The sequence below is a fragment of the Rhinolophus sinicus genome, chromosome 11 (genome assembly GCF_057876585.1).
Source record: "Rhinolophus sinicus isolate RSI-liver-muscle chromosome 11, RSI-T2T, whole genome shotgun sequence".
Lineage (NCBI taxonomy): Eukaryota > Metazoa > Chordata > Mammalia > Chiroptera > Rhinolophidae > Rhinolophus > Rhinolophus sinicus.
Genome location: NC_142511.1, coordinates 2169002 through 2195679, shown reverse-complemented (window position 1 = coordinate 2195679; position 26678 = coordinate 2169002). Strand labels below are relative to the sequence as shown.

The 26678-nt window shown below is 53.7% G+C and overlaps 2 protein-coding genes across 4 annotated transcripts in view; one reads left to right on the top strand and one right to left on the bottom strand.

Moving 5' to 3' along the window:
- Positions 1-26678, top strand: part of RXRG (retinoid X receptor gamma) — a 154964-nt gene that overhangs the window by 35731 nt on the left and 92555 nt on the right. For all 3 annotated transcript variants that reach the window (XM_019747337.3, XM_088801543.1, XM_019747336.3), the window contains one exon: positions 6978-7062. The gene's annotated coding sequence lies outside the window, so the exon portion shown is untranslated. The remainder of the gene's footprint in view (positions 1-6977; positions 7063-26678) is intronic.
- On the bottom strand, positions 6126-18336 carry LRRC52 (leucine rich repeat containing 52). Its single transcript, XM_019747339.3, has 2 exons — positions 16972-18336; positions 6126-8571 (listed from the first exon to the last, which is right to left on the bottom strand). Exons 1-2 carry the CDS (start codon positions 17591-17593, stop codon positions 8249-8251), a joined length of 945 nt encoding a protein of 314 aa, XP_019602898.2. The 5' UTR covers positions 17594-18336; the 3' UTR covers positions 6126-8248.

Below are 26678 nucleotides of genomic sequence, written 5' to 3'. Positions count from 1 at the left end.
AAGTCTCTGAGGCTCTGCCCCACCCACAGGGCTCGTTCTGTCCTCTGAAGCCAGCAGGGAGCTCTGTCCTAAATTCTCAGGTCTGAGATTAACGCTTGATGACTACCTTTTGTATTTAACGCTGTGCTCAGTGCTCAGGGTCCCCCCCTCTGGGGCCCTGGGGGAGGGAAGTCCCGAGTACTGATGTGGTAACAGAGACTCCCTCTCTTTGTTCGCCTTCCTACTACCAGCTGCATTATTAGCACTTGCTCTTCTTTGGGCGTCCTGATTGGGAAGGTCCCGATCCACGCACTCAACATGAGCTTGTTTGGGGTAAACTGGGACAAATGGCAGCACCTACACTGCAGTGACCCCTCCTGGGGCCTGCGTCCAGCTGGCTTCATCCAGTGGCGGCTCGTAGCCGGTAGTGGGAAGACAGTCCTATTCAGGGAGATGGATGGGGAGAAGGTCCTATCCAGGAAGACGTGCATTTTAAGGCTCCGAGGCAGTCACAGAGGGAAGACCTTGCTTTTGACAAGGTCTCCCTGGAAAACTGGTGATTCTCAGGCCTCCAGCTGCAGGAGAATGACCTGAAGGGTTTAAAAGATGCTGGTGCCCAGGGCACATTCCATGCCGGTTGTATCTGGGTTTCTGTGGCTGGCACCCGGGTACAGTGTGTTTTAAAAGCTCACCAGGTGTTTGATTACACAACCCAGGTTGCCCTGCTCTAAAGTAACCCACCACCTGGGCAATGGGCTTTCCCTCGAATTAGTGCAGTTGGCCTGTTTTTCTGGGTATTAGTTGCACTAGTTTGTAGGAATTAGCTTTTAAGAGAGCGTGGATGTCTTAAGGGGCCGTTAAAGAGACAGTGTATTGTCTAAGACTGTCTTGCAGCCAGGCTGTTCACGAACACCAGGGATCGAGTTTTCCTTGTCCTGGGTCACTGGTGCCACCTCCGAGACTGACAGGGCTCCCTGCGGACCTGAAGTATTTATAACTCTGCGAGGTGAGCTTTGCTGCCAAAGACCTGAAGTGGGGCCCTGAAGAGTCACCGAGGCAGAGGGATTGGGCACCGCTGATGCAGGTGGCTGGGGACATACCTCTGGTGCTGAGGGGCTCAGGTGTCCTTCCCAGAGAAGAGAGAGAGCCAGGCCTCCTCCTCCACCTGTCTGAGCTATTCTGCAGAGGAATCAACTGAGAGCCTTTAAAAACCAGGTTTATAGCAATATGATTTATATAACCACAAACTTCATCTGTTTTAAGTGTGCAATTCAATGAAATTTAGTACATTCACAGGGCTGTGCCACCATTACCACCATCCAATTTTAGACAATGTCAATCATTCCAAAAAGATCTTTCGGGCCAGTGTGCAGTCAGTCCCTGCTCCCAGCCCAGGTCCAGGCAAGCACAAACTGTCCTGGTTACTGTAGCTATGCCACGTTTTACAATGAGGAAGACTGTGTCTTCCAACCTTGTTCTTGTTCCAAATTGTTGTGGTTACTCTGCATCCTTTGCATTTCTGTGTAAGTATTAGAATCACCTTGTCAATTTCTGCAAAAAGCCTGCTGGGCTTTTTGGGTGTCGTTGAGCCTGTCAGTCAATTTGGAGGACAATTCCCACCTCCACAGCACTGAGCCTTCTGAGCCATGAATGTGGAATGGCTTTCCAGTTGTTTCGATCTTCTTTAATTCCTCTCCGCAATGATTTGTAGTGTTTGGTGCACAGGACTTACAATCAAAGCCTTTTTGGGAGTTTGCGCTGTTGTGCTAAGGAGATCGGGTTTTCAAATGTGTCGCCTCCTGCCCCCACCTACCCCAGGGACTTTGCACGTGCTTCCCGCTACTGGGAGTGTTCTGCCCCTGCCTTCCCACCTGGTGTCTTCTTGCTGAAGCACACTCCCCAGCCTCTTGAAGCTGCGAGTGCTTATGTCTGTTCCATGCATATATTTCTGTGTGGAGAATGCATCTTGTAATGTTGTGATTTGCTGATGTGACTGCCTCAGGGCAAAGTTATGTCTCGTTCTATAAACAATATATATATATATATATATATATATATATATATATATATATGTATGTATATGTATGTATATGTATGTATATGTATGTATATGTATATATATATTCTTTTGAGCTTAAATAAAGCTGTGTAAAAGCCCATGGTACGGTTTAGAAAAACCAAACTTCTCTGCTTTTATAGACTTGACCCCATAATCACAAACATAAAACTTTGGAGGTGGAAGGGAAATCAGAGCTCTTGTCCACAGACTGTTTTTCCTAACGGAGCCATGCAGGCTCAGAGCGAGGGAATGTCTGCCTTAAGGTGGTGCCGCTGGGAGGTATAAGGGGCCTCAGTCTCCTGAGACCCCTCTGCAAAGGGCGGTTCTCAAGCGGCACGTGCTAAGCTGCCTCATTCTCTCCCTGAAGTTACCATTTTCCAAGGGCCTTCTCTCTGCCAGGGGTTGTGTGAGGCCCTTTGTATAAAGATGCTCTACATTTCAGAGCCACTGAGTGAGTTTAATCCCCATTTAACTTGAGGGGAAATGAGAACCACAGAGATTATAACGTGTTGCAGGTCCGTACAGCTTCTGAGAAACTCACCGTGTACGTAACATATAACCGTTATGGTGGAGTCTTTTGCCTGTTGTTTGTCGGGTGGGGGTAAGGGGTTAGGACTAGATCAGCCAAAGGAGATCACTGGAGCCTGGTGGCCTGGGAGGTGGGGGTGGGCTCCTCCAGGAGACTTCAGTGTACAGTGGCTGCCCTGTGGGCCTGCATGGGACTGCCGTGCAGAGGGCTGGCTGGAGGTCCTCGGTGGGCATTGGCCTGGCCAAGTTCAGGGGCGCGACGAAGGACATAAGCCACACCCTACTTCTGAAGCAGACCGGCTCAGAGCACTGGGCCACTTCTCATTACGTCGCTGATTGGAAATGAGCCCACAGTCACTTCAGTGAGTACAGGGAGTGACATCCAAGGGGACCCCAAGTCAGAGAGCAGACTGTGTTGTTTAAAAAAAAAATTCTTTTTAATTTTTTTATATTGATCTTAAATGTTATTCTCTTGGCCTAAATCACTGCCCTGCTTAAGAAACTGACTAGCCTGCACCCTTCCCTGATCTGACCCCTGCCAAACACTTAGCATTGCCCTCAGATTGTCCCCCATTCCCAGTGGTCCCCCCCCCCCACCTGTCAGCGGCATCAGGGCCGTTGTTGCCAGACCTGATCGCCAGCGTCTGGCCGCTGCAAAGAACGGATAATCCTTTTACAGTCTTAATAGTAACAGATGATTTGTTTGGCCTTGTTTTCCAACACGAGCTTTTAGACAGCCTGGATCAAATCCATAGGTTTTGAACTTGGATCTTAGAGAGGAAGAGGAGTTAGCACAGGAAAGAACCCGTGGCAGAATCATGCAGAATCAAATTTGGAAAAGTGCATTTGTTCATCTCCCTAACATAGACGTCTTCTGCTCTGTGCAGAAAGGGAGACGAAGTGGGGAGAGAAAACCCAACGCATGATGTTGGGGTGCCTGGCTGCCGGATTTCTCAGTCCTGCCAGGTACTGGCCAGGTGAAGAGGACGGCCGATAACCTGGGGAAAGCTGGTTCTCTCATCCCTGCAGCGGGGCAGTACCGTCTCTTGCAGCTGTGCAGAGGCTTTGAGAGTGGGAGATCACTCTTACCACATGGGGTGCTGTTCCGTGTGGAGCCCAGGCCTCTCTTCCTCAGCTGGGCTGTGTGTGTGAGGACAGGGGGTGTGGGGTGCAGCCGTGGACAGTGTTCCCTGGGACTGTACACCCTCAGCCCTGGTCCCACCTTGAAATCTCAGAGATGGCAGCTGTGTGGACGGAGCAGAGAGTCCCTCCCACAGTCAGGCAAACGCCTGGCAGGAAAGTGGACCCGGGCAGGAGGTGCCCGACATTGCTTCCCCGGCACCGCCTTTGTTAACCTTGGGTACACAGGTGGAATTCCTCATTCTCCTCAGTTCATGGCACCCTATTCTCATTTCCCCTCCAAGCTCCTCTCTTACTGAATCCCCTTTACCTTCAGTCCCACTCCCCATTCATTTCACGTGTTTAAAAGTGTATTTTAAATGTAGCTGGTGTGGCATTGCAGTCATTCATCTTGTCAGCAGAAATTTATGAAGTGCCTCCTCTGTGGTAGGCTTTGTGCTGGTGCTAAGGTGACAGACGTGAACAAAACAGGCAGAAACTGCTGCCCTCTCAGCTTAATCCCAGTGGATAAGGGGGGTGGGGAGAGCACGTCCTACCTTTCAGGCTATTGTTCACTTTACTTCTTATTACATTTGATTCTTGTCCCAGGTAAAAATAGAGCAGGGTAACGGGGAGCGAGTATGTGTGTGTGTGTGTGTGTATGTGTGTATGTGAAAGGGGGAGCATGTGTGTGCGTGCGCCCTGGGGATTTTGAGGGCTTGCAGTTCCAGGCAGAGGGAACAGCCTGTGCAAAGGCTCTGCTGTAGCATTGGTGCCCCACGTGTGTTAAGGGCAGCAGGGTGGCCAGTGAGGCTGGGATGGAGTGAGTGGTGGGGGGCCTGGTGGAAGATGATGTCAGTGAGGTAGAGAGTGGTGGTGGGAGGGAGGGCAGATCGCGGAGGGCCTTGTGGGGCATGGTAAGGACTTTGGCTTTCACTGTGTGTTTCCAGGGTTTCCAGGGTACTAGACAGTTCTCATTCTGTCTGTCCCTTTCCCCCCACTCGCAGTGTGTTTTTCAGATCCATCCGTGTTGCTACACACACACATAGTTAGTTGCCTGTAACCGTCCCATAGCACTCTATACATTTCACCCGGTCACTCTTCCAGGTCCCGCCACTACACGGGATAGTGCAGTGGATGTTATCATGTGTGTTCCATTATGGGCACGTGTGATGCTTTCTGTGGCAGGTACACCCCAAGTGCGTGCACTTGCTGGGTGGCAGGGCAGGCACTCACTTAATTTCACTTCAGTCGTGCCAGACTGCTCCCGGGCTGGCGGGACACAGCCCTTCCGCAGTGCACCAGGGTCCCCTAACCCACGTCCCTGCCAACATGTGACATTGTCCACTTTCAACTTTTCAACAATCTAACAAGCATACAGTGACATCTATTGTTTTAATTTGCATTTCTCTGATTACTAATGAGTGTTAAGCACCTCTTTCTATGCTTGTTAGCGTTTTAAGGTTTCTTGTTTTATAAAGTGCCCATTTATGTTCTTGGCCATTTACTTCAGTTGGGGTTCTTGTATTTTTCTTTTTGATTTGCTGGAGTTCCTTGTATATTCTGGATATTATCCATAGTTGTTTGCAGGTTAGACTTAAGGTGGCCTTGGAGATAATCACGTCTAATCACCCCATTTTACTGTTGAGGAAACTGAGACCCAAGCAATGAAGTGACTTCTTAAGATCACACACACAGTGGAAAAGCTGGGAGGAGAAGTCAGTGCTTTCCCCCCACATCGTGGGAAGTGGGGGTCCTTTGAGCGAGGGAAGAATGGCAGGAGCTGAGGGCCAGGAGCTGTTGAGCGCTGCTTTGTGGGCAGTGGGACCACTTATCCTGACCAGCTGAGACCCTTGCAGGCCCGGGTCTGGTGAGCATTTCCTCCTTCCCGTTCACACCATCACTACTTTATGTCAGGACTTTATCTCCTCAAGCTTGACCAGTGTTTCTGAAATATCAGCTGCCTGCGCTTCACCCAGACAATATTAAATGCAGATTACGGCCCCACCCCCTCCGGAGGGTTTTGAAGCACCGAGAGGTCCTGAGGACCCCGAGGCAGGTGGCCCATGGGCCTCACTTTGTGACACTGCCCCAGAGTTTCATTAGCGACCTGACTGACCTCTGTCTCGGGGCGGGAGTCACTTCAGCCCGTCCCCAGATGCCACTGTGTACTTCCGCGGCCGACCTGCGAGCATCCCCGGACACACCGCTCTGCCCTACGGCTCGCCGTCCGCCGGAAGTGCTCGTTGCTCTGCGAAATCCTGTCACTTTTCAAGATGGAGGCCAAACATGGTCACTCCAAGGAGGCCCTGCCCGCTGTCCCCGTGCGGATGAGGAAGGACGGCAGCAGCGCGTAGGGACACCCGGGGCGGCGTGTCGCCCTTTGAAATCACGGTGGACACCCCGCAGTGCAAGGGCGCAGCAGCCAGACCAGCCAGTCTTTTCTTTTTTTAAAAAACACTCATTTTTATCAAATCCATGCACACATAAAGAGTTGTAGTCCTACAAAGTCTGTAATGAAAAACCGCGGTCTTCCATCCTTTTTCCCCATGTGTTTCCCTCCCCCAGAGGCCGGCGCTTGAAACTGCCTGTGTTTTGATATCACTAGAGAGCAGGCTCGGCTTGCTCTGACCTGGTCTTTCAGTTTGAGGCACTGTATCCACTTTCCACTGCACAGAGTAAGGGGTGACCCCTCCAGCCCCGCCCCCACACACGTGCCCCTGTTTTATCTTCTGGCCGGTTTTGACATCCAGCTCCCCAGGGCTCTCCCTGCCTCAGTGACTGCTTCTTGCCAACTGACTGTCCACGTCAGAAACGTGGGCCGTCCCTTAATCGCGCCCTCTTCCTCCCAATCCTGCCTCCCTGTCCACTCATGGAATTCTGTCCACTCTACCTCCGACATAACTCTGAAATTCATCCATGTCTCTCTGTTCCCACTGTCCCTGCTCTGTCCCCTTCGTGTCCTCCACACACACTGCAATAATGCTGGTCCCCTTGTTTCCCGTCCCCCAGTCTCTCCTTCACCATACAGCCAGAGGGAGCTTTCTAAAGCACAGATTAAACCGTGTGATTCTCACGCTTAAAACTGTCGAGTGTGTGTTGGGTCCACGGGGGAAAGCTCAGCCTCCTTAGCACGGTGGGCTAGACACACACTTTACCTTCCGGGCACACAGACTGCGTCTCCTTGCCCTCAGGTGGGGGCCACGTGAAGTGTGAGTGGAAGTGACGTGTCATTACCAGGCCCAGGCAGTGAAGAGCTCTGCACCCATTGCGTCTCTTCTCTCTTCTGCAGGAACCTTGGAGGCCTGTTCCAGGTGCTGGAGCTGTGGGAGGGAGGAGGGTTGCCCTCCCGACATTGCCCGTCACGCCAGCGAAAAGTAAGTCTTGGTTGTGCTCAGCCAGCAAAACTTTGGGGTTCGTCTGTCACCTGCAGCACAGTGTATCCTAATCCCGCGTAACACAGGCGTATCTGAGGCCCTGCAGGGTCTGGCCTTGCTTCTCTCCCTGACATGATTTCTCTTCCTTCTCTTCAATGCTGTATTCCCAGCCAGAGAATAAGGTCCGGCCAGGCTCCGTCTTCTGAGCAGCCCTGAGAGCTGGACCACACTGTGTAGACTTGGCCGTTCCACTCAGCAGTTCAGGAAAGACAGCGGCTCTTAACTCACGGAGCACGGGCTTGGGGGGCAGGCAGCCCGGGGCCCAGCAGTTGTTCTGCTTCCTGTCAGCTGTGTGGTCTTGGACTGGTTGCTTGGCCTCTCTGAGCTTCAGGAAACGAGGGTACCGACCCCCTATCTGGTTGTCAGGGTTACACACATGTGAGAACATGTGTGTAAGGCTGGGTTTGATGCTGGGCACTGGGTAAGGACCCAGGAAGAGGGGGCCACCTCCACGGACCTCCCTCCTTTCTTCTGTCCTGGGCTCACCGCCCAGCTGTCGGAGACGTTGCTAAACATCTGGGGAGGCAGCTTCCTGTGACTGGAAGGACGCGGCCTTCGGGAGGCTGTGCTGCTGACCATTGGGGTGACCTCAGTCAGTTGTGTGACCTGCCCAGGCCTCAGCCTGTCACTGTACACGTGTATCGCTATTGTAGGACCGCTGTGATCAGGGTGACCCGGAGCGGGACGAAAGCCCTCAGGGATATTCCGTTCAGGTCAGCTCTTGTCATTGTGTCGTGCTTCTCTCCACTTGGTTCATTTCACTCTCATATCCCCCCGAGTTGTTGCTCTTGGAAGGTGGATGTTGCATTGTGTATTTCTGGGGCTCCCCCGACAGCACTTAGAGAAGGGCAGAGCAGGGGCTCCTCAAACTGGAGTCGGCTGGCTGGGGGGTGGGCTCCCTCAGCACTTAGACCCCACAGCCTTTCTGGACTGGGTTCTGTGCCCTCTGGCTGAGACCCCGGAAGTCCCCAGGGGCTGGTCAAGCGGGAAGGGAGCAGCCTGTGAACTGGCCAGCAAGCCTTTTATTTATTTTACGAACAGGCTTCAATCTCTAGGACAGCTGTGGGGTGGGAGGGAGGAGAGAATGCGGGAGCCCGGAAGGGCCGGCGACCCTGGCCTCTGGCCACTAAATGAGCTGCGGGAAGCCGTCGTGGCCCGAGTCGGCCTTGCTCTGGAAAATGCGCCTGCTGACCACCCGCTGCCCATGCTCGTCCTCGTCCTCAGTCTCACTCGACTTGCGGTTGGCGCTCTGGTAGACCACGGCGCACATACCGGTGAGCCAGGCCGCCACGGTGCCCGCCGCGAAGATGCAGAAGCCGACGAGCAGCAGGAAGATGTAGTCCCGGCTGTCCAGGTGCGTGATGCACATGTAGCGCAGCGGGTTCCCAGCCTGCGAGATGGGCCACCCCGCCAGCTCCGGGGGATCCACGCACGTGGCGTTGAGGTCATCTAGAGGAGAAACAGGCAGAGTGCTGAAACGGTGGAAGGCCCAGTGTCTCAGGGGCCGCAGGGGACCCGGAGAGGCCGCCTGGCCCCTCGCTACCGCAGGTGTGCTCTGGCGGCCAGCGGCATGGGCATCACGTGGGCCTCGACAGAAATGTAGCTTCTCAGGCCCCGCCCCAGACCTCCCAGGTCAGAGTCTGCGTCCTCACAAGACCCCCAGGTGACCTGTGGGCCCAATAAGGTTTGGGAAACATGGCACCCCAGCCTTAGCTGCATTCAGGTCACCTCCTGAAAAGGGGCTTTGCTTCTTAAGGGTCCTGACGGAACCAGAGGGAAACCCCCCAGGTTGGGAGTTGGGAAGCCTAAGCCAGACGCCGTGGAGGGTCAGCACTCCACAGCCCCCACCACTGTTCCCCCTGCCAGGCCCCACCTCCCCCTTCACCTGTGCCGGGGCCCAGCCAGGGCCCACTAAGGCCGCCCACCCACGGGCATTCCACAGCACTTGGCGTGACTTTCGGGAGGAACAGCTTTCCTGGAAGTGCCTATGGTGCGCTTTCTGTGCGCCCCCCACTCCGCACCCAGGAGAAATGGGTGGGGGTCAGGGGAGAGCCGGCTGTTCCCGGAAGCTGTTCCTCCACTCGTGTGGCCTCCTCACTGGCTGCTCACGTGATCTGCACGAGCCCTCTGAGCAGCTGCCTCCGCCGCCGCTGCTTCGCTGAGCTCCGCCCCATTCAAGCCCCGTGGGCTTCAGAACATAACAGGAAAACGTGGGTCCTGGAGCCTCACAGCCCAGGCTTCATATCCAGCGGTCACATACTGACTTTGTAAGCTGCGGCAGGATCCCTGCTAGTCGCTGGGTCCCATTTCCTCATTTCCCAAGTGCAGACTCTGCCAGAGTCGTCCTGCGGATGAACTGCCAGGTGGGACGGCAAGCGGTGCACCTGGCACACAGGTGGAGGTACCCAGCAGGCATCAGGTAAAGGAGCTTACACTCAGGGTCAAGACCAGGGCTTGACCAAGGCTGGACGTAACCGTGGTCAAGATCATCATAGCAGCTAATATTTACCAAGTTCTGACGACATGTGACGTGATATACAAATGTCATCTCATTTAACTCTTGGAACAACCTGACATACATAAGGAAACAGACTCAGAGAGGTTTTGTAACTCCAAGATTCTAGATAACCTGTAGGACCAAGGCGGGAGAGGGAAGATGGACAATGCCAGACTGAGTTTTCTGAGCGGGAGCCACACATGGAAGCTGGTGAGGAGAGAAGCCTCCCCTGACCCTTAGGGTAGAAACTGCAGACCGCGGAGGGCTTTGCTCTCCTTGGTGGCCAAGGAGGTTGGGGAATCAGGTTTGGCTTGGAGCCAGAAGCAGGAGAATGAGAGGAAGGAATCCCGAAGTGAGCTGACGGGGGAAGAGGCAGTGGCTTGGGTGGCCGGAAAGAGCTACCCAGGCTGAGCACTGGCTCCTGCCCAAGCTGGAGCCTGTCCCCTGCACCTGGCTTCTGGGTCAGAGCGACTGCAGTGCCACTGTTTGTTACTTCCGGGAAGATGTCTCCAGTGTGTGAGGCTGGGAGGACTCTTCTTGGGATGGGGTGGGGGGGCGCTGTAGACAAGAAGGGAAGCCAGCACAGGGCTGTCACTCCCACTGTTTGCAGTGGTTATAGAGGGAAGGAGAGGAACATGCCCCTCTCTGGACCGCGTGTGCACAGTGGCCCTCAAGGTGGTCCTATCCGCCGAGCGCGCTCAGGAGCCGGGAGCGGTGGGGCCTGGGCCTCCATTTCAGGCTGCTCTCAAGGGGCAGAAACACAGTGCCCCCTCCAGACCTCTTAGTTAGCCTGGCTGGATCTCAGGGGCTTCGGGCAGGTGGGGCGCAGGGGAGGCCCCGGTAACTGCCCAAGAGTTCTGGCTGGAGAGGGCCTGGGTCGCCTGCCTGAACTGCCAGAGATACGACGTGGGTTAGACAGAGACATATGCCCGAGAAAGGAAAACGTGGGCTTCTGAGGGTCTTGCTGTGTCTGGGGGGGCTTGTCTCATTCTATTTTTAAAAAGATTTGGCTTTCAAATTGGGGATCGGGCGGCAGAGATGAGACTAAACATTAAACACACATTTCCCCATTTTGGAGTATTACCTTGAAAGGAGCAATTAGGCAGTGATTTTAATGCATTGTTAGGCTGCTCTTAAGTGAGGGGTGTGGGTGGCTGGTGGGGAGGGAGGCCTGGGCTTTTCTACCACTGCAGCGTCTCCCTTCCCCATTCCCTGTACTGCTGAGATGCCAGCTCTCCCTCCAGCAGGTCTCCCTGTCTCCACCTTTCCTGGTTCGCCGGCTCCGGACACACACACTCCTGCCGGACTCCCCTTCCACAAGCATGGCTCTTCCCACCACTCTAGCTCACAACCCTCCTTCACTTCCCCTGGGGGTCTCAGAACCCCCTCCAGAACACCTGGCCTGGCCTCCGGAGCCCTCAGCGTCTGCCTCCTGCTGCCCCCCCACCTGGCTTCTCAGCACTCCCAGCTCCAGTCCATCAAATTACCTACTGTCCCTTGATTACACCCCGCCCTAGTCTGCAGCTAACTTTGTCACACTGCTCTTCCTCCATCAGATGCCACTTCCCCCCATGTTTGCATGATCACTTCCTTTCTGTCCTTCAAGGTCAAGTGTAAATGCATCTACTCCCAGGGGCGCTCCCTCCGCCACCTCACCCCAGTAGCTCAAAGGACACGTGACTGTCCCCACCCTGAACTCACCTGTAGCATTTCCTTGGATGTTGTTAGGGCACCTACATTCTGCCTTGCTTGGAGGTTATTTCCCAGAAAAGGGGTGCATCCCTTCTCCCCGCCGAGACAGACTTTGAGCTCTTGAGGGTGTAACTATGTCTGATCAGTCTCGTTCTTGCTAATAAGAGCTATGATTCATTGAGAGAATCACTTGATTTGTACATATTTGGGGTTTTTCCAGTAGTATTTCCATGATTGGATCCTGGTTTAAGTCTAACGTGGTCAGAGACATGTTCTCTGATCTCAGTCCTTCGAAATGTAGTGAGAATTTGCTCTATGGCTGAGCGTAGAGTCCGTTTTAGTTAGTCTGGTACATGCACTAAAAAAAACGTGTTCCGTCTCTGTTGAGTACATTGTTCCATGGATATCAGTTAGGTTGTGGTTTTATAGCAATCTTCTATATTTTGTTGACGTTTTAATCTTTTTTGACTTTATTGACTTTTCTAAAACTATTGTCTCTTAGTTACTATTTATTAGTCTATTAGTTTTGGGGGAAGTATGTTAGTCACCAGGCAAGATTCTGCGTTTGTCTACTTCTCCCTGTAGTTCTGTCAACTTTTGCTTTACATGTTTTGAAGCTAAGTTATTAAATGCGTAGGAAGTTATAACTGTCACCTCTTCCTGAGAGATTTACCCTTTTCTCATCACCTCGAGTAATGTTTCCTGCCTTAAAATCTGCTTTGTTTGATGACAGTGGTACAGCTATGTCGAATTTCTCGGGGTTAGTGTTTGCATTGTGTATCTTTTTCCATCCTTTTACATTTAATCTATGATTCTATATTTAAGGTATATTTTTGTAAGCAGCACGTAGCTGGGTTTTGTTTTCCACAATCTAGCAAACCTTGTATTGTGATCCATCCATGAACGTTTTATGTTAGATTGATATATTTAGATTAGCTCTTTGTTTTCTGTTCGTCCCACTTATATTATGTCTTTTTCACTCTATTTTGTTGCCTTCTATTTTATTATTTCGTTTCCGTGAGCTTGTTAATTATCCATTCGTTTCCTAGTCTGGTCTGATGGCTTTAGAGGGTTATAGACCCACCTACTGATTCCGGAGTGTCTGAGATGTGCTAGGTACCACATAAGGTGCTTCGCAAAATCCACCTCCACTCTTGACCACCCCACTGGGTCGTTTTAATCATTCCCATGCTACAGAACGAATACATTGTTTATAAATTATTCCCTCTCTGGCTTGCTTCATCTCCCCGCCTCTGAAGAAGGGCTAACAGTACTGCAGAACTCCAGGGGCGTCACCCCCATTACAGACAGGTGACTTGGCTCCATGTAACGCGTCTCCCAGCCCCATTCCACGGGCTGAGGGCATCTGCCCCAGTTAAGGCTCCCAGGTACAATTACAAGTGTCATTAATGTTTAAATTCTTCCTGCAAATAGTTCCTAAGGAAACATAAACTACCCCGTTGTTTATTTCCACACATAGCACGTTGCTCCCAAGTGGAACACCCGCCAGCAGAAGCAGGTGCGTGGAGGGGCGAGAGTTTCTGTGGCTCAGAGCCATGCCCGTTAGTGAGGGAGCCCTGGACGCCTCCCTGTCAGAAGACAACCTTGAACATGGTGGTTTTAAGAGGGACTGCCCCTTTTCCTGGTCTGTTGAAGGGACCACCGTTGTGGGGTCTTTGGGGCTCCCTTCCCCGAGCAGCGGGCTGCTCTGAGCCCCTGCACCGGCGTGCTCGCTCACCTGCACGCACGTGGAGTGAGCGGGTGAGACGTGGAGACTTCCCTCTCTTTTCACTGTGACCAAACATGGGTTTCTATCAGCGTGCGCAGTTCGTCGTGAAAGTTCCACCTCGAACCCAGAGAAAGGCCTGACCCCCTCGTCTGTTTTCAGTGGGCCCCAGTGGGCCCGGACCTCGTGAGATGAATGGGACTGTGTCTTCCTCCTTACTGGTTTTCTCCAGCTAAGTTAGTGTTTGCAGGGAAGTGGATTTACCACCTGCGCGTTGCCTGTCTCCACGCACTGGACTGTGAACTCCTTGGAGGTTTGGGTTGTTGTTCATGTTGTGTGTCCGGCACCTAGAATCGTGCCTCACACGCACTAGAGCTGCACGTGGGTTTGTTGAATGAATTAAATGTTATTGTTTTGAATGCTGCTGATGTAATGTTCAGCTAGAGGAAAGGGCCTGGGGAGGTGGAGGGCCACGGGTGTCACCGTGGACTTCTCAACACGAGGCGGACACCAATCGATGCTTACCTGGTGGGAGTTTGGGGGGGACTCAGTGAGCTAAGGGGGTGCAGTCCCAGAGCACACAGGGAAGGTCAGCCTTGACCTGGGAAGGGACATCTTCTGTCCTCTGAGACTGCAGAGGAGGAAACCAGGGTGAGCGCAGATGGGGAGCAGGTGAGGACACAAGCGTGCGGGCATGACGCGGACAGGTCCCTATTCTCCCCCACTCACTGTTTGGTAGCAGCTGTCTGTCCACCTTTGCAGCCCTCGGGCCTGGCGCGCAGTGGAGGTTCAGGGAGTGTCCTCACCTCCTGTGGTCCTTAAGCTCTTGGCTGTTAGGACCAGTTCCTGGCTGGACTCGGAAGGGACCGCTGTTATGTCTGCTGCACTAATGGTGGCCTCCAGATGGTACATCCAGAGACGGATACATTGCATGCTCCCCAGAAAATCACCCAAAAGCCCTTCATGGCTGGTCCCCGTTTCTCTTTCTAGCTGCATCCATGCCCTGCTGGGTTATCTCCGGGATGGGGAGCTCTGCATCTCTAGAGATGAGAGAACCGACACTGGCTGCTTTGGCTCCTTACACTGCTGCCTTCCAGAGGCCTGAAGGGTGCGGGGTCCCCAGGGCATGGCCTAGAGGCTGGCACGTCTGAACTGGAAGGAGCCTCAGATCGCCTGCTGTCAGGGGTCCCAGCTGGGCTGAGTTAGGGAGCCGCTCCTGGACCCTTCGCGAGCCACACGTGCTTGCTAACCCACCCTTCTCAGCTTCCCGGATGGTTTAGGAATCGCCAGCACAGCTGTGCCCCTCTCAGCCCCTCACTGCCCTCCTCGAGGCTGTCGCTCTGGCTCTCAGCGCAAGGGAGCCACGGGCCAGGCTGTTTGCAGGGAGGTGGGAGACACACGCTGGCAGAGCCGTGCACAGCCTTGGAAGTGTCTGCGCCCAGCTTTTCCCTTGTTTGGCCTCTGGCCTTTACTGCAGTTTCCCTGATGGGCTAGTGCTGACAATGGATGAGCGCAAGGACCCGAATTCATTCTGGAAATCGAAGCTTTGGCACAGTTGTGGGTGACTTTGTACTTGGTGGGTTGAAATGCGGCTGTTGGCCGGTTACAGCAGCCCTGGCTGAATGCAGGATGACGTAACGACAGGACGAAGCTAAGCTGTGCTCTGCCCGAGATGCCCTCAGACTGACTTGGACCCAAAGCAGCACCTACACGAATGAACACGCCTGCTCCCTCTGTCCTGGAAGAGCTCAGTCTCCACTTCACCTTCAAATAGCACTAATGACTAGAAAATTAGGGTTCCAGCCAGGAGTTAGTCCTTCCATCTGCTGACCTCTGCCCAAAGGGAATGCAACCTATGGGTCTGTTTATTTCTGTATTGATCAGGGCTACCTAGATCCCCTGGCAACTGGCACATCATAACACACCTCCATTCGAGTTTGGAAAGTGGGTACGTGAATTCTTTGAGAACTGGATGGTTTTCAAGGCATCTGGTGAGCATCGCACTGGAGGGTCTGTTTAATGAAGGCCTTTGGTAAGAGCAGCAGGTCTCGTGCCCACACGGGAAGGCTCCGCTTTTCCTGTTCAGTGTCGCGTATCGTGAATCAGGTGAAGGAAACACCCTCTGCAGCTGCTCCATGGGGGGGGGCAAACTTGGCCCCCAGGTGACAGAGAAAGGACATAGTGTTGCCTTCATGCCGTTTGTTTTATGACGTCTCCATTTCTTTCCTGGACCTTGACTTCCTTCAAGGTCCCGCAGTGTTGCAGAATTAATCTCAGCTGGTTGGATTTCCCAAGAATTCGTTCTTCCCTCTGAGGCAAGAGCTGTTATAGGTTTAGGGGCGCCTGTATCCTCTGGCCAGGAGTTCAGGTATGTTTGCAGGTTCCTCACCCCTTTGGGGACCGAGGGTCGAATCTCGAATGGCTCGTGTTTGCCCAGTGGGAGGCAGCAGATGAAGTGCTGGGGCACAGGTGTCCTCCGTGCGCTGCAGACCCCCGAGTCCAGCACACGGGCGGCTTCTTCTTCCCAGGCCACGTCCGCCCCACGGTGCTCCCGGCGCCTTGCCCTCAGCTCGAGACCACCACCTGCATGTCTGCACCTGTCTCTGGAAGTGGGGTGGGCTTCACGTAGGACTTCAGTTCCAGACTCAGGAACAGCCGCCTGGCTGCTGCTGGCCAAGCATGAGTCTCAAGGCGCAGGCTGAACCCAGGCCTCGATCTGGGCTCTGGTTTTGCTCTCCAGGGTGTGTTCTCCTGTGTTCGTAGCTTGTCTAATGCCCCGCGCCCCCCAAGATTCCCTCTGTCCCGTTTTCTCAGGGACTAGAGCCCTGGCACCTGCTGCCCACCTTCCCGCACGCCTCCACAGTGTGCCTCCGGGACAGGTACGTGTCCTCTTACACCACGTGCGCCGGCCTCCCTGACGCCCACTGCTTGTCCCGAGAGCACTTGTCTGGCGTCTGCCACTCCCTTAGCACCCTCTGTCTTTCTACATCTGCCAACCATTCGCTGATGGAATGCTTATGGTGTGCCAGGCTTAATGCGAAAGGCAATTCATACATTTTCTCATTTCATCCTTACAACAGCCCTGGGTAGGTTGGTTCTATTCTTGTACCTGTCTGAAGGATGAGGGATGAGGCATCGGGATGCCCCAGGGGCCATGGCAGAGGGTGGGGACGGTGGAGCGAGTGGCAGCAACTGGCTTGGAAATCTACCAGGTGAGACTCGAGAATCTGCCTGTCAGATTGACACCTCCCTGCTGGACACAGTGGGCCTGGCGGCCCATCATCCTCATTCACGCCGTCCTCTCCGGTCTGATGAGGCTGGCATCTTGAAGACAAACGAGCTATCAGAGGCCTTCTCCTCTCCCCTCTCCTCCCCCGCTCACTGTCCAGGCGCTCCTTCCATCTCTGTCAAACTTCCTCTTCTACACATCGCACTGTTGGAGTTTCAGCTGCCTGTGAATGACTGAGTTCCCTTTTAGACCCTGGAAACTTTCGGTCACTGAACTGAACAGATGAAAGTAGTTTACCAGTGAAATACCGTGTCCCTACATCACTGTCTTTCTTTGTAGTGCTAGTCTTTCATCATGTCCACACACACCATCTTATGCTGACACGACAACTCTGTCTGTTTGGCAGTATTATTGTCCCTACTGTGGATCTGGAACCTGAGGCTTCCCCCAGGGCAGCCAGCGAGCAAGCGCCGAGTTTGGGATGGGAACTCGCTCTGGGAAGCGCTCTTCCAGAACATTCCCCTGGTCCCCCTCCTGTGTGCGGTCAGCCCAAGGCTGGGCCTCAGAGCAGGAGGAATGCTTCCCACCGCTTATCCCAGGTGTGCAGGGGTCCCTCCCATCCTCACCACCTCTGGACGTCACCTTTTCTGGGACCCGCTGTGGCTACTCCTCACATCCTCTCCCCAAACCCAGTCACGCCCTCACCTGGGTGGTTCAGATGGGACACGATTAAGTAGATGGTAAAGTCCAGGAAGGAGCAGTTGCACTTCCACGGGTTCCCGCTCAGGTACAGGGTCTGCAGTGTCAGGAGGTTCTGGAAGGCGGTGTGGTCCAAGGTCTGGAGGCCGGTGTTTCTGAGGTCCAGGTACCTCAGGGAGCTGGTGTTGGCAAAGGTGTGCTTGCTCAGAGACAGCAGGTGAGGGTTATTGGAGATATTCAGCTGCAGCAGGTTGCTGAGCACGGAGAAACTGTACGGGGAGATGGAGCGTAGCCTGTTGGAGCTGAGGTCGAGGTAGATGAGTTTGTAGACCCCGACGAAGGTGTAATCCATCACCTCGCTGATCAGGTTATTCCGGCAGTCCAAGTAGACAAGGTCACTGAGGAGGCCGAGGTTCAGCGCTGGCAAAAACGCGATGCTGTTATCGTTCAGGTAGAGCCTCCGCGTGTCCAGGGGGATGTCGGGGGGGTACTCAGTTAACTTCCTCCCCGAGCAGATCACTTCCTGGGCTTGGCACTGACAGTTGTTTGGACACTTGGACCCCGACACCAGTCCCATTCCAAAGGAGAAGAGTAACCACCCGGGCCCAGGGCCTGAAGCAAGGGACATAGTAGGAAGCCTCAGCGCGACTCCCTCCTTGTACCTTTCTGCGGGCGGGCAGGCGGGCAGGCGCTGTCCCTCGGATCAGAAGGCTGCCTGGGCGGGGGCGGGGCGCTGGAAAGAACTGTAACACTCTAGCTTTGTTCAAAGCAATTTTCCATTACAGGAGAACTGAGCAGACGTTGAAACGCGAGGCCGGTGCCCCAGCGCCTGGCTGAGTGGCTCAGCCGATCGCTCACTCTGCCTGCTGCTGGAAGCCTGCCCACTTGGCGGCTCTGAAAGGTCTCGCCCTTGCCCTGCGTTTGCAAGTGAAGGAGAGCCAGGGGACAGCCACATGACAGTGAGGTGGCCAGTGGCCCCCTTTGTGATGTCAGCAGCCCCAGGAGAATGCCTGGCTGAGGGAGGGGGGTCCTCGCCCCTCCCGGGTGGTGTGGGGCTGTCTGTGTGTTGAGCTAAGCTGGCCGTCCCTGGGGGAGTCGGCAGCATGGGGGTGGGGGCCCGCACTGGTCCATGTGTGTGTGTCGGTTCTCCAATGCAGAGGGTTAGGTTAGATTGGACCCCATGGCCCACAGGCCACAGAGGGACCGTGGAAGTCCCCAGTCCAACCCCTTTCTTGACTGGTGCACAAGGGGACTTGTTTAAGGTCCATTCTCAGACGGGGTCTTTTCCTTGGACAGGTGCTACTGTATTGTATTATTTTTAGTGTTGTCGGAGGCGATGGGAAAGGGAGAGCCTCCTTTGGAATGAGCCAAGCGGAGTTCCTCTGATCAGGTGCAACTCTAAGATTGTCTTTCCACTCTAAGTCCGCATACGACGACCCTTTCTGCGTGGGAGCATATATATGTGTGCTGGCGTTTTAAAAAGAACATTTGAACAAGTATAAGCGCCGCCGCTTAAAACCCAAACGTATAAAAAGTTCTGAGTGTGACGCTGTGAACAATTTCTTACCATTTGTAGTCTCTTAGGACTCTTAAAATAGTGAGGTGAGTGCCTCTCGCCTCCCCAGCGCCTCTGGGGTCAGCGCCTGTGCTTTAGCTACCTGGCCGACGGAGGGAGGGAGTCCTTGGGAGGGGCAGACAGAGAGCCCCTTGAGAGTTAGGGGGTGTCATCCACTCTTCGAGGACAGCACATAGGGCCAACATGAAGAACAAGCATCTCAAGAATTAACATTTATATTCTGGGGAAAATAGGATTTTGTTCTTGAAAACATCCCTACCTAACTTGGCTGTGAAGGTTAATAAAGTGATGGAACCCGTATTTAGCTTAACACGGTACCTGGCGCCTGGTGGGTAATAAATATTTATGGAACGGATGCTGTGTGAACGTCTCTCATGGTTTGTTCCCTTTCCTCGCTTGCCTGCCAAGAGAGAAATTAAACAACTCCAATGCATTTGTGGCTGGTTAGCAATGCCTGATACTTACTCAGCATTTCTTGGGCTGGCCGTGAATTAAGATGGTGACTGGGGAGAGTTTACCAAATTGAAAGTGACCTTATATAAGTAGAAAATTTGAACACTTAAAATAATGACCCACATGGTAACTGTGCTAATTGGAGCAGGATTCTATTGATAGGGGAGTCACCCTTTCCCTATAATTAAAAATAAGAAAGAGTGCCTTGCTAGATCTTACGTGATTGATTGCCCATGAGAGGGCCTTGGTACAGGCCATCCTGGATCAGAATTAATTTCTGAGGCCCTCATTTCCTCTGGGGGTGGACAGAGGGTGTGGGCTTAGATGGTGGGGTGGTAGGGACCCTTTACCCGGAGTGGGCAGTGGGCTGTGAGTGTTTGACGAGAGCTGGTCGCTGACTGGCCTGCCGAGGCTCGCGGAATGATTTCATGGACTTTCCACCTTTTCTGCCTTTCTCCCTCTCTCTGACGCTTCCTTTCCTTGGGGACTATGCCTCCAGGTGGCCCCATTTCATTTCCAGCCCCCTCCTGTAGATGAGCTTTCTCGAGACAGTAGCCTCAGGCTCAGGCTTACCTGTCTGGCCATATGATTACAAGAGATCCCGCTTGGAAAAGCCTCAGGTCAGTTCAGCACACCTAACGTCACTGACCCACACCCATTGGCTGGCTCTATTTCTGGAGCAGGTAGCTGTGTGGTTTTTGGTCCCAAAGTCTGAACACCCAGGGGCTGGTTTCAGCTTTGCCATTTGGTCGCCAAAATGGGCTCCTCATTTTGACGCTGAGTAAACATTTGTTAAATGGTGAATTGAGTGGGCTAGATAAGGGACAGTCGAGAATGCAGCCTCTCACAGACGACCTGAGCCCAACAAAGGTTTTTCAGGGAACCTCTTAGGAGGCTATCATTTCATGGCTCCTGCTTTGGGAAGTTCCAGGCTAGGCTGTTCCCCTTGGTCGAGTTGCTGAATGTCCCTGGGCTTTATTTTTCTCATCTATCTATTGAGGGAGGTGGACTAGGTAATGTCCAACTCTCCTTAGGACTTCCAGATTCCTCCATAATGGGAAGGTTTCCGGCACCGGCCTGTGAGCCAGTGGGAGCGCACCCCCATTCCTCTGAGACACCGCGTAGCGCGGCTTTTCCGGTGGCTGCAGGGATGGAACCTGCTCTCCCCAGTGGGCTGTTTTATTAGCCGGGTTATCAGCCGGCCTCTGCCCCATCGTGCCGGCAGCAAGCGTGCAGAGAGGCCCTGGTATCAGCTCAATCTCCACCCGAGTCTGGTCGTGTGCAGGCTCCTGTTTTCAGCTGGATCCGATAGAGACACTGTCTTCCCACCTTAATGAGCCCTCTCAGGTGCCCACGTGCCTCCAAACAGCTGATCCAAAGACAGGTGGGCACAGCCCCTGTTATTGTAACAGGAAAGGGCAGGTGGCACAGGGCTAAGGGGACAACCAAGACACCAGGTGTGTCACTCTGGGACAGTGTGACTTTGTGACCTCCTAGAGCTTGGATTTCCTTCCTGTAAAACAAGACATGTTGCTCTCCCAGGGCCCTCCCCCATGTAGAGGCCCATCAGGACGTGGTCCTCGCAGGAAGAAGGGGCTGAGGCTTCACGGCCCAAGCCCCGGGGACAGAGGTGCAGGCAGCTACACCATACCCGGCACCACGTACCATCCATCGCTGTCGACCAGTAAATGCTCTGCCAGGTGCAGGGGACACGTGCCAGGGAAATGGAGTTGGGCAGACTCTGATGTACTCAGGACAAAAATAGCAGAAAGAAGGCACGTGCCATTTAAGTTACAATTGCGATGGGTTCCACTCCCCACTGAGGTGGGTTCACACGCAAGTCCGTACTTTGTCCTGCTTCTAGGCAGGGAATTTAGTGGGGGCCGCTCTGAAGAATGTCCGAGTTTCAAGGCCTTGGGTGTAGGAACCGCTGTGGTGTCCAGTTCACTCAGACTTGTCACAGTCCCCAAGTCCTTTCCAGCGAGGTCATCTCAGGGGGATGGACTCGGGGTGAGTCCCCTGGATAGAAAGTGACCCTGGAGGGGGAAACAGCTCCCTGACCTGCCAGGAGGGCTGGAGCTCAGGGCCGAGCCTACAGACGTAGTCGTATCTCTATCTCTGTGAGCCTCGGGTCCGTTTTCAGTAGCACCGGGTATGAACCATAGTGTTGTCTTTTCCCTTCAGGCTGCCTGAGTCAGGGCTCAGGACCTCAGACCCTTTCCTAGTGCTGGAGGCTTTGTCTGCTCGTTCCACCCACGTCGGCCATTTTCAGCGGACATTTTCAGCAGCCATCGCTATCCAGAGCGGCCCAAAGGGAAGCCTGGAAATTACGTATTGTTCCGAGGGGGTTGGATCGCTATTCCAGCTTATGACCAATCTGTGTACTGTGTGTAGCAGTCGTGCCCAAAACTCCCCTGGTGACTCTGGCTGCGCGCCCACTGATGTGGGAGGAGACGGTTCTCTAGGTACCTGTAGGTTTCTCATGGCTGCCCCAGCTGTGCCAAGCCTGAGCTCTGAAAGGAGAAGACCCCTCGCTGAGTGACTTTGGGCAGCACCTTAGCCTGTGTGGGCATCCGTTTCCTCTTGATAAGACCGAAATGACAAATCCTGCTTTTCCAGGCTTCTTAAAAGATCACATGTGATTTGACAGAACACAATTACTGTCATTTACTGGTGACCCTGTGTCAGGCATGTGTGACCCCCGTCTTACAAATGAAGAAACAAGTCCCACAAGGTGCCACTTGCCCAAGGTCGCAGAGCTGGTGAGTGGTGGAGGCAGGATTTGGTCCGGGCAGTTTTACTCCTGAGTGCGAGCCCTTAGTTTCTAAGGCCGACCCGCACGTCACGGGCGGATGCCTGACAGTGGTCATTATTGTACCACCAGACGCCCTGGAAGAAACCGTCCCCTCTTAGCTCTAAACGGCACCGCGACTTGAGACCAGACCACTGTGGTACGTGATCCGTTTCATCTTTGGGGTTCCTTGTCCTTCAGAAGGCTTGCGACACGTGTCAGCTTTCCATTCCTGCCTTCACCCCTGTGATTGTCTTCTGTCATTCCCTTCTGTTTGCAGGCAGGGGAGCTACAAGGAAAGACAAGTGGCTGAGCTCACTCCGAAAACGAGTGGCTCCCCGCTGCCCGAGGTGATTCGCGTTCCCCGTGGAGCCGCTCCTGTGGGACAGATGTCCTCTGAGATGTCTGGCGCTCAGGCCACCACTGGTCCAGCCCCCTGAGGGCATAACCACGCCTGGGACTCTCCCCACAGTGGGTGGCCACCCTCCCGCGGGCCTGCTCTTCACAGCCCTATTTGATACCGGAATTCTAATGCAGGGGAAGCCTGTGGGTGGTCTCCAAGGGGGACCTGCACCCAACCCAGGCTCAGGCGAGGTCAGGACCAGGGCTGGAGGAAACCAACCCCTGCTTTTCTCCTTCAGCGTTCCTTGGGGACAGTTTCCAGAAAAGGTGTAATGCGGGAGGGAAAACCTTTGAGCACAAGTGCAACAGGCAGCTGTTTGAGGTCCCTCTACTTGATGCTACTGTGTTACCTTGGCACGTGATTCAGGAGCTGAAATGACAGCGTCCATCCTGAGTGAGGCTGGGGAGATGGTCTCTGCATCTCAGAGTTTTCCGAGGGTCTTTAAAAGGCTGTTAGTTTGGGGGAAAGTCTGGCTGTCAGATGTACATTCAATGATATGGCTATCATATCATGCCATCTCCCAAAGGACAAATGGAAAAATGGGGGAGAACCAGGGAGCCCTGAGGAAGAAGGTCCCTGCCCTGGGCCTGCGGGGACATCCGTACTTGCCATCGGAGCTCAGGAACCCGCTGCCGTGGGCAGGCTCTTTCTAGCACTTCACTTGCTGGACAGACTGAAAAAGTCACCTTGAAGGGAACCAAGTTGGAGCAAGGCAGGTAGCTGAGTGACTGACTGGTTACCTCTGTGACGACACATGCTGTGGCTCCGTGGCCAGGTGTGCTGAACACCTCAGCTGGTCTCCACGCGAGCCCCGTGAGGGCAGCCGTGCACCGGGCACAGCCCCCCTTCCCGCGTCAGGCAGGGTCACTCATCTGTCTGGGCTTCCGTCCTTCCTGGGCCACTTGCTTCATCTGTGTCTCCATTCCCCAAACCATAGGGGTGAACGGTCAGAGAAATACCTACGTGAAAATCCTGGTCCACACGTCCTGCTGCGTCATTTGGCCGCTCGCCGTCACCCCTGTTTTCCCCACTTGAGGCTGCCACACTTCTGTGCCGACACGGGCCACGTTGGGTTCTCTAGGAGATAGATTCTTTTGCTGTTGCCCTAGTAACAGAATTATTAAACCAAGTCCCAGCCTCGGGAGTATTTGTGCCTGGTGAGGTAATGTCTGTCGCATGCAGCCTCTTCCTTCGCACCCCCACCCTCTCGCCAGGCCCTCTGTATCCTCCACGAGGCCGAGGCACTGTCCCTGCCCTGGTCTCAGTGCCTCCTGCTCCCCGCTGGGGCTGCTCCCAGCTCTGCAACAGCCTTTCTCAGGCGCAGACCCCCCATGAGCCTGGGCTCCCCATGACGCCTCCCATCATTCCTGCACCCCACAGCACTCCCTGTGCCTCAGCGGAGGCAGTGGCCGTGCAGCAGGGATGGAACGGAGCCAAGAGGAGCGAGAAAGGAGACTCCAGAGGGCTTAGCTCGGGCCGGCTTGGCTGGGAGATGACACAGCGTGATGCGTGCTCATATGGATTTGGGAATCAAACTGTCTATAAAATCTCTCTCACTCAATAACGGTACGACCTTGGGCAAGTTTCTGAGACTTTCTAACTTTCCTCAAATGCAAAATGGAGATGGCAGCACCTCCCTCCTAAGGGTTTCTCTGCCACATTAAAGAGCAGCTTGGAAAGCGTGCAGCTTAGCATCTTTGAACACAGAAATGTACCCACAATGTGAGCTGGGACGATGGAGGAGGCAGATCAGGGAGGAGAAGTGCGTTCTTGACTTTGGTGAGTTGGTCCAAGTCCTGCGGAGAGAGCAGCCAGTGCAGAAGGGACAGGAGACGCATTCGTGCTGGGGTGACATGTCACAGCTCACTGTTCTTGTCACGGATGCCGGACGCTGTGCTGAGCACTTAGGTGCCATCTCGTGTGTAAGTTCCTCGTGTGTAAGCGACCCTTCAGGATAAGTACTGTTACCACATGGCAAGGCTGAGTCACAGGCATTAGGCAGCAGAGCTGGGATTGGAGCGCAGGGCTCTGTCTCCAGAGGCTGCGCACCTTCTGACCACACACCCTCCCTCCTAAGTATCTTTCCTGCAGTAATGAAGCCAGCTGTGTGTGTGTGTGTGCGTGTGTGTGTGTGTGTGTGTGTGTGTTAGTGCTGAGATGCTCTTTGGGGGAACAGGCTGGTCTGCACAGCTTCCTGCCCCCTCCTCTGGGGACCCCTGTGTTAATTTGGCCCCTGAACTTGGGGACTGCCTTAATGACAGGTGCTGTCTGAGCTTGTGCTCAGTCAGTGGCTCGGAGCCCACCTCTCCCCTTGGTCTTATTGCCTCACTCCAATCCCCCATCCCCCACCCCGCCAGGGATCCTTGGTCTGGAAGTGGGTTGGCATCGCCGAGCCTCAGTTTCCTCCTCTGAATGACTTAAGCAGTTATAGAATTACAACAAGCATAAAAAGAGATGGACGTTCCTTGCAGAGAGGGGCTGTTTCTGATTTCTCTCAGCCTCCCCAGCGCCTGGGCCCTGGGGATGGGGGTGGGCAGGGCCTGATTCCTGAGGGAATAGATGACCAACCCAGGCATATGCTTCTGTGTATGATGCAGGCTCCGCCCCTTTCATCAGCTCCACTTTTCCCTCTTGTCCTGCTGTCCTGGGTGGTCACCTCGCTTTACTGTGCTTTCTGGAGGACTTTCCTTACACTTTTGGAATCAGTGAAACCACAGTGGTAGAGTTGGGTTCTAGCACTGGTGTTGGGTGTTGGGAGTTGGGTGTTGGGTGTGTGCCCACATACGCGGTAAGCACTGTGGAGGAGGAGGTGGGAGGTGGCAAGTGTGGAGGGACAGGGTGTCGGCTGGATCACATTCCCTCTACACACTTTCTTTGCAGTGGGGAAGATGCTCTAAGAACTCAAGGGACGTGAATTTCCCTGTAGCAAATGAAACTCAGATGCTGTGGTTAAATGCTAGAGGCCAGTGTGATGGAGTCTGGAGGCGGGGCCTGTGGGAGGTGATGAGGTCATGGGGGCGGAGCCTCATGAATGGGATCAGCGCCCTGAGAAAGGGGACCCCAGAGGGCTCCCTGGCCCCTTCCACCACGTGAGGAGACAAGAAATAGGAGACCCAGTAGAGGGCCGGCGCCCGGACCAAGCTGGCACCCTGACCTCAGACTTCCAGCCTCCAGACTGGGAGGAATAAATTGGTTATTTACAGGACAGTCTGTGGTATTTTGTTATAGCAGCACCAGGGTGCAATGAGTTGGTTTTTAATGGGAGTTTTCTGTTCTTTTCATAACAATACTGCAACATGGCAGCTTGGAAGTATCATTTCCCCCGATCATTCCAGGTGCTTACACTTTCAGTGACCTGCACATGGATTTCAATCCTATTTAATTAAGCCCTAAACCTATAAAAATGCACATTTAATACTCAGAGTAAACCCTTGGCATGTTCCCTGGGAATATAAACAGGTAAGATCTCTTTTGAGCTCAGAGTTCTGAGATAATTAAGATTAGTTGCCATAGAGAGAGAGAGACAGAAACGCATTAAAATGTATCGTACTTTCTGTGTTTAGGAAATTCATTTAATTAAGTATTCAGGGCCATGAAGTCTACCCAGACCCAGATACTTATTCATGTGCTGAGCACACGGCCTGCTGTGTCACCTTCCTCCGTCAGGAGAGCTCTCTGACGGCTCCACGCCTCTGAAACTTAACGGCTCACCACCATCCTGTGGAGGGAAGAGTTCAATCTTGTTACCATGTGATGTTCCAGCCTTTGAGGACCTCACCGCACCTTCCTTCCCAGGTTCACTGTCACCACCTAGCCCACTGGTGCTGGCTGGCGCTTGTGCCACTCACTCTTGGCATTACTTACCCTCAGGTCCTTTCTTGGGCACAGTTGGCTTTGCACCCCGCCCACCCTTCCAGACCCCGTTCTCCACCTCCACCCAGTTCAAATGCTGGGTCTCTTTGGTTTCCTCCACACAGAACTGCCCTAGTCTTTCCTGGACTTCGCACTTTCACGATAATTCTCGTCATCATGTGCCATAGTTACGTTTATTTCCCCCACTGGACTGGGAGCTCCTTGGCGCCCAGGGACACTGTCTGATTTATTTGTATGTTCATTCAATGCCTAGCTCAGAGGAGGTTCTGATCCACTCTTGTTGAAGGAAATGAGTTCATGGTGTTTCGTTGCCAGTTATGATGGTTATGATATTACAGAGATCTTTTCAGGGAATGAATGATCTGACCCCAGTCTTTTCTGCGACGCCGCATATAAGAATTCCAGTCCCTATTCCTTTTCTTCCTCCCAATGAAGTTGTTCCGAGAGAGAAATCGAAAACTGCCTCATTAACCTGGAAGGAAGCAAAGACCTCAGAAAGGGAACCAAAGACAGTGCCCTGTGCGCACGTGTGTCACTGAAAATAATGTCCTGACACAAATGTCTCCAAGAAACTCGGACTGTTTTAGAACTGTCACACTCACGAGGGCTGGTGACAA

Bases quoted from the DNA above. Each gene is read 5' to 3' on its own strand.
- LRRC52 (XM_019747339.3), bottom strand. From the start codon at position 17,593: ATGTCCCTTGCTTCAGGCCCTGGGCCCGGGTGGTTACTCTTCTCCTTT. The intron at 8,572-16,971 runs GTGAGGGCGTGA...TTTCTCCTCTAG, and splicing joins GTCCCATCTGAACCACCCAG to ATGACCTCAACGCCACGTGC.